Source organism: Coptis chinensis, chromosome 8 (genome assembly GCF_015680905.1).
Source record: "Coptis chinensis isolate HL-2020 chromosome 8, ASM1568090v1, whole genome shotgun sequence".
NCBI lineage: Eukaryota > Viridiplantae > Streptophyta > Magnoliopsida > Ranunculales > Ranunculaceae > Coptis > Coptis chinensis.
The window spans coordinates 37,937,974-37,945,633 of record NC_141463.1 but is presented as its reverse complement, the minus strand read 5'-3'; the positions used below and the strand labels follow the sequence as shown (position 1 = coordinate 37,945,633).

At 39.0% G+C, this 7,660-nt stretch overlaps 2 protein-coding genes and 1 long non-coding RNA gene across 3 annotated transcripts; all 3 read right to left on the bottom strand.

Moving 5' to 3' along the window:
• On the bottom strand, positions 1–603 carry LOC147481390 (uncharacterized). The gene has a single exon (XM_086578922.1). The coding sequence runs from the start codon at positions 601–603 to the stop codon at positions 1–3; it is 603 nt and encodes a 200-aa protein (XP_086435048.1).
• A 1,903-nt stretch (positions 604–2,506) lies between these two features.
• Positions 2,507–4,196, bottom strand: LOC147481389 (shaggy-related protein kinase alpha-like). Its single transcript, XM_086578921.1, has 6 exons — positions 4,167–4,196; positions 4,038–4,079; positions 3,384–3,440; positions 3,210–3,298; positions 2,637–2,906; positions 2,507–2,516 (listed from the first exon to the last, which is right to left on the bottom strand). The coding sequence occupies exons 1-6, from the start codon at positions 4,194–4,196 to the stop codon at positions 2,507–2,509; spliced, it is 498 nt and encodes a 165-aa protein (XP_086435047.1).
• A 2,855-nt stretch (positions 4,197–7,051) lies between these two features.
• LOC147481388 (uncharacterized) lies at positions 7,052–7,464 on the bottom strand. Its single transcript, XR_015203692.1, has 3 exons — positions 7,332–7,464; positions 7,147–7,248; positions 7,052–7,073 (listed from the first exon to the last, which is right to left on the bottom strand). It is a non-coding gene; the product is annotated as an uncharacterized LOC147481388 (long non-coding RNA).
• Between the last annotated feature and the right edge of the window lie 196 nt (positions 7,465–7,660).

The window sequence follows — 7,660 nt, the reverse complement described above, 5'->3', positions numbered from 1 at the left end:
TCACCCTGCATTGCACAGCAGTTTTGGACCCAAGTAGGTGATAGTTTTCACTACCCCCTCTCTATCACCTGCATTGCAAATGCTCTGAGAAGAAGAATCTACCACCATAAATCGCGCAAATACCGTCACTGGTCCTGTGGTTACAGGCAGTAAGAGTTCTCCCATAGGCTCCATCATACTCCCATTGAACCTGTATAAATTAGTCCGCGGAGGCCTCAATTGCCCAGGATCAATCCCCATTTCTTCCAAAGCTCTTTTAAACAACAAGTCCACTGCACTACCACAATCGATCAACACCCTCTTCACCAGGTAGTTGCCCATTGCTACTGTGAAGACCAACGCATCCTCATGGGGAGAATATACATCACGTAAGTCTGCACTGCTAAAGATGATCATGTCTCTATCCTCCGCTACCCCTACTCTTGGTCGCGATCTGTCTGTCCCATCATTGATCTGCTGGATGCTCGCGGTTTTTCTCACCCTGTCTCTATGAGCATTATGACTTAGTACCTCTCCACTGAAAATCACATTAATAGTTCCTAGTATACGATCCTGGCGTGGCATACGCTCCTCATTCGGTGCTCCCCTCACAAACTCTCTCATCCTCCCTTTTTCCACCAATCGTTGAACCATCCACTTTAGTGCATAACAGTCGTCGGTCTCATGATTGCATATCTGGTGATAGGCGCAGAAAGGTTGTTTCGACCCCACCTACGTGGCAAACGTCCATTGGTAGGGGTCTCCATTTTATTCGTTTAATCAACAGGGCTAAAACCCAATTTATAATACCATGGATCAATGTACATGCCCATTAACTCATGTCTAAGGCTGAACCTTAGCCACATGGCTTGCCACTAATGTACATTGATTTATGTCAAGATTCATTTCTTATCAAAGAGATAATTATCAGATGAGAGTTATAGTCTATCACAATTACTCAAGTTACAAGATTAGTTAAGCTACAAGGACTCTCTACTCTACCTATATAAATACCACATTATTTTTCATAAGGAACTACGTGGAAACTTGATCCCTAGAGAATAGATCTTGGGTACGTAGGCAGCCATTATTTGGTTCAGTTTCATCTCCCCCAACATCAAATTCCTCTGTTTCTTAGTGCGTTCTTTACCATTGCTCTCGTTGTGTTGAAGCAGTTTACTGCCGAAACATAATTGGCACCATCTGTGGGGAATTTAGAATTCATTATCACGTGAAACAATCAAGATGGTAAGCACAAGAAGCAGACCAAATAGCCAACATATTCCTCCTGCTAATAGGAATTGCAACCCTCGAAATTCAAATCGGCAAATACAAGAACCGTTGAACAATCAACTTGCTCCTAGTGGTAAGATCAATTCTCAACATCCAACCGTAGCAGCTCCACCGCCTCTGCTACCACCACTCCTAATACGGTTGAGCGTGAGTTACGACGAGTCAAAAATTTAAAATAGGAACTTGAGAAGGAAGCTGGCAAAGAGGCAAAGGCCGGTGGACGAGGCTGCAAATTCAACAACATCAGGCGACCACGAAGGGACGCAGGCCATTCCAGTGTATGGGACCGTCTTGAAGATCCACTTCATCATCCTCAACAACGTGTTATTTCTCAAACACAATCAACCAGTGCACACTCTAAGAGTAATGACCTTATTACCCGTACTTATGGGGAGAATCGAATTGGCAGGGATAACTACTACCCTAGACATGTCCGATCTCAAATGGAAGATTTACCTCTGAGAATCAATTTTAGGGAAGACCGCCATCCGAGATATGTCCGACATGACTGGGAAGGCAGGCATCCCAGACAAGAGCAACAAAACATGGAGAAGTGGTATAATTATACCGACTACCCGGCCAAGGGTGACTACCGGCCTAGACAAGCTGGTTATAGGGATAGACAAAGACAATCACCGGTCGGAGCTGATCGTGCATACCGCCAAAGATCTCTAATTCCAATAAGAGATAATGGAAGGTATCCTTCTCCACAGGGGCACGATCGGGGGCGTCCAGTTGTTCGAGCCAATACTTTAACTCTAACAGAACAACAGTTGAAAGAGTTGATTGCAAAAGAACTTAATGATAGAGAGTCACTACACCAGAACAGCACTTTTGTGACGGCTAGGAGGCGTCAGAATTATTTTTTGTGACGCCTAGGAGGCGTTGGAATTTAGGCGTCTGTGTTGGTGTCAGAAATATTTGTGACGCCAATATGCCGTCACAATTGAAATATTTACTAACGCCTCTACGCCGTCACTAAATGTGCATTACTAACGCCTCTACGCCATCACTAAAATTGTATTACTGACGCCTTCACGCCGTCACTAAATTGGTGTATTGTCGTCACTATTGAACTTCCAAATCCCCCCAAAAACTGGCGCTATAACTTGGCACCAAAACAAACTAACGCCTCTATACCGTCAGTAATTATAAATTTGTCTTGTTTTTAGATATATTTACTGACGCCTATATACCGTCAGTAATTATAAATTTGTCTTTTTTTAAGAAATGTTTACTGACGCCTGTCATGCGTCACAAAATAATATTTATTTAAAAGATAATAATATTTGTTTTTGGTTTCCATCATAATATTTATATTTTTTTTCCCCTGAAATCACCTGCATAAATACAACCACATATACCCCAAACACATAATATAATTAAGACTTGACATATATTGACTCATCCTGTTATAATGCTTCTCGACCCGGTAAACAATCTCAGAGACATATTCTAATACAAGGTTCAAGTACACCTCATCCTTGTCGGTAGTTGAAAAGAAAAAATGCTTTAGTTGAACAATATTAGGATGCTCAAGTAAACGCATAATTTGGAGTTCTCTGGTCTTGTATCTCTTGTCCTGTAGAACCTTCTTTATAGCAACCGCTTCACCAGTTTCAAACACTTTCGGCCTGCATCAAATAACATGGAAGATTGTTAAACGCAGTGGAAAGATATATGCGAGGATACAACCAAACAAATGCTCTAATTGCACTCTTAACACTAAGTCGCATAAAACTAAGTTCAATCTACGAAATACAACACCAAATGAACCAGTTCCGACAACACGTTACGCCATGTGCGAGATAGTGCATTTACAAAATTAAGAGTCAAATTGTTAAAAGACATAAATGGATGTCTCAGTGTCTCCAAATAAATCGTAATGTTTATAAAACTATCTATTAAACTTTTTTACTCGGAAAATAACAGAATACCTGTTTTGGTGCCCATTTCGACCACCCATTGTGGTTGCAATTATCGACCGATCTGTTCCATTACCATTCACAAAAGTGGTTTCCAAATCCTACATTGTCGATTACAAGTATTAAAAACAATTTCTAGAGCCTGAATATATAACACCAACAAATAATAATAATAAAAATCCAAACCTTATTATCATCATGGCTGTCATCTTTAATTCTCATCTCATTCAATTCTTTGGGAAGCTGATCAACCCCAGTTTTAGAAGATGTCCCCGACTTAAGATCAACAACTTCATCATGGTAGAAGCCACCATATTATTCTTCTCCGCAGTTATCATATATATAAAGGTGTATCTTTGAACCATACAAAAGTGTATCCAAAAACTTCTTAGGCAGATATGAGAAATGGAAGTACAATATTTGCAACCAATTCTTATCAAAAATAAAATAAAATAAAAAAAAAAAAGCAAGTAGACATTGTTGCTTACAAGTTACAACCCAAGGAATTATTAAACAAGAAACATGACATGCCATTACCATGTGTGTTGTCCCGTAACATCACACGAGCTACCACCTCTATAAAGATAAACTTTGTTCCACATAACCACATAAGCATCCACATCATAGTCAACCTGGCTGGAGGACTAACATCACCAACCCCGCAGGGTAACTGACCATAGCAGAACAGAAGTGACTCTTGAGAAACCAGGGCTGACCCCATAGAACCAAATAACAATGATGGTGATGATAACAACAATGAACAAAAGTGATCATGGTGTGAATCCAATTTATAATTGCAACCAAACTGAACCAAGTAGCTAGTAAGGAAGCATAACAAACCTGATTAATATATGGCTCAATTTGATGTAATAACTCGTAACCCTGAGTACACAACCAAAGTCGAAGGTTCAATAGCCTAAACGTGTAAAGCTTGCTTACAGTAGAATGCAACAGCACTAAATCACCTACCTGTTTGAAGTATCGAAGATGAGCATCCATTGTCCCACTAATAGACTCCAAAATTTCTGAATCCAAAGAAGCGGTGATCTGAGAGAAGCATAAGGATCCAATTTATTTCAGGTATGTATATTTGCCCAAGGAACTTTGTAGATGTATGAACAACCTTGACTCTAGGAAAGCAACCAAGTGCATGTGCTTGCTTGATTATTGAAAAAGTTGCAGATATTGTAGCGTGATATCTTTTTTACTTCAAGCACGCTTCAGCGTTCACTTTATAACACCCTGTAGACTAGAAGAATAGTACCATTCTAAAAAATTATTCCCATCACCTAAGAGAATATTCCTAGCCAAAGTATTAATCAAATTTTAGAAAGCAAAGAAAACTAGCAATGAAAACAGTAAGAAGCATTAACACACAAGAACGAGGCCACAGAACTCAAACCTGCATTGGTGACATGTCTTTCCATTTATCGGATCATAAATGCGTACTCCATCCTTTGTATAACCATCAACAAACAGATCCCAAGTCGACCCACAAGTACCAAGTAGCTTCTCATGTTCTTCAGTATAAATCTCAGGCCGCAAACCTTCTCCAACTAAAGGTCCTAATAAATCATCCTCCTTATTGGTTCTCTTTTCACGCACTTCGTAGCTAGCTAATGGGAGTTGCATTTTGTAACCCGTAAGTCCGTAAAACACCAACGCCTAACTCCATCAGTAGCCCATTTTGTTTCGTTTTTTTTTCAATATTTTGAACAAATCTAAAAACACTCATCATAAATTCAAAACAAAACCAAAAAAAAAAAAAAAACGCAATAATTTGGACAGAGTTATTAATTATTCAAATGAAACAAAGAACCCCATCTGCAACCTAAAACCCACAAAACCCCAACGCCCAACTCCATCAACAGACCACTTACTTCAATATTTAAACAAAATGAACATACTCCATTGCAAAAACTCATTAAATATTCAAATCAACACCCAAAGAAAGACAAATAAAGAGAACCCAACAAATTAAAACAAAATGAACAAACCCCACTTGATAAAACAACAAAAAGAAGCAAAAAGACTGAAACTTGGAACAATAAAAAGTACCTGGAAGACCTTCTAGGTGGAAGAGAAGACTGTAAAGGAGAATAACTTTTTCCATCAAAGACTTTTCTCGGAGATTAAAGCTGAACAACAGAGAAAATAAAACTGTCTCTGGAGAATAAACAGGGCTGCTGTATTTCTCATATTATATACCCATTATATCGGAGAAAAGAATAAAAATAAATAACTGTACAACTCCCATTTATGTACACTACCTAACTGCCTAGTTAGAGTTTGATCAAAAAAATTGAAAAGAAGAAGAATTGGGAGTTCAGAAAAGATGGAAAAGGGTGCCCCCAAACCATAAAACGCAAGCACTAATGCAATCCAAGTACAAGGTTACCCTGATGAGCTCAGTATTGGATGTTTGGTTTGCTAGGTGACAAGCCACATTGTGAATTTGTGACCATGTCCCCTTTTCAAGAAAGATCTGCACCAAGAGAAAAAACGCGTGTCTTTGTGGCCTTTGCATTCTCATACCTATTCCGTAGTGTAAAATTTCAAAGGACAAGCACTAAATAGTAAATCAAAGAATAGGTACCGTGGTCGCCAAACCGATAATTTAATGAAGAGACCACTCAAAGGAAACTCTACAAGCACTAAAAAATAAAAATCATAATTAGGGTCTGTTACGCACATCAACAACTTGGAAAGATCTGCTGATGCATGATTTTAGTTGTGAAGATTCGGAAAGGGGTGAAGACCCACGGTCACCATCACATAGAAGAAATTACCTCTTCTAACATGGTAGCTATATCCATCTTTGTGCCTTTCCGCAATGACAAAAACTTCTCACGACCCGGTTACACAAACGTAAAGTACAGGTAAAGTTTTCTAACATGGTAGCTATATCCATAGAAGCTAAGTTTTCTTTTTCCATTTCAGGTAAAGTCTATAAGAATGATGGTTTCACAAAGAAAGATGCAGATAGAACTTACATACCACATTAACAGTTGAATCCATACGGTATACTTACATACCGCATTAACTGTCTGTCCCTCGTACTTGAGTTCCAAATTAAAACAGAACAAAAACTTAAAACAGAATAAAAACAAACGAAATTAATCTTCATATTGCAGCCTGCCTCCAGCCCAAATCAAGAAGCCTCCATCAGCTATATCTCGTAGTTACAAAATATCATCCTGGGGACCATCATACACAGGAGCATCACCAACCAAGACATTGGTAATATAGACAACCTTTTCATCTCCCATGATATCTCTAAAATGACATTTTTGGCTGTCAGTCTTAACATACCCATTAGCCACATGTTCACGTTTCCTCCCCAATATCTTCACATTCGGGTAAGAAGTCAATCTAGAATGAGGGTTCAAAGATCCATTTCGATTAATCAAATTTGGAGCTTGCTGAGTACGAGGGACAGGGACAGAAGTAGAATCAACTTCAGTTGTAGGTGTAGATGGTTGGCCATTTGCCGATCCATTAAGTCTCACATGTTCAAGAATACCCTATACACAGTGAACAACAACAATTACATAAATAAAAAGAAGTTACAATTATGGCAAAACAAGAAATAGCACACGGCACGTCATAACTTACCGCCATCATATTCTCCATTCTCGTTTGGCCAGCCAAGAGATTTCCCACTGTAGACTTCACCTCAGCTAATTCATCCTCGAGCTTCGATTTACTTGAGCTCTCCTGTTCAACTAGCTCCTCTGCGATAGCAAACTTTTGCAATTGTTTGTTGGACATGCAAGAGCTCAATCCACGAGTACGACTCCCTTTATCCTTCCCAAAAACTTGAGCCAGTGGATCACATGTGATGTCGTAAACCGCTTCAACACTTGTAACTCGATCCTGAAATTTTTGGGGCATATACTTGAGTATGGACTACAAGACTTAATTAAGACAAAATATTTTACAAACTCACATAGTATTCTTGGGCACGCTCCAAAACAGTCCCATCTCGATGTTTATGACCATATTTCCAACTATCCGTACGTCTATGCTTCTTCTCTGGATTCGCTTCATCCTACACAAACAAGTATACGTAGAAAGTTTTTAAGTAACATAGCAAATGAAAGGAAGATATGCAGTAGTGATAATGATACGTACAAGTTCCTCCAATATTCTTCCATAAGGTTTCCTGCCACAAGTATGGCCAATTAAGTTCATACTTCTATTCTCAGCATTCTTAGCGCACATATCCTTTACTTCTTGTCTATTCTCATGGATTGCGAATGCTTCCCAATGAATTGGATCAAACCCCGTTGGACATGATGAAATAGCTTCTTGCTCATATTCACAATTCTTCAATATTTTACCTCGCAAAGCATATTTCCAATATCGAAACTTAGGAGCAAACCATATTCTTCCGCGCCCCCATTGTTGGGTTCACATTGAGTTGGAACTCCTCCTACAAATCACATATATACATTTATATG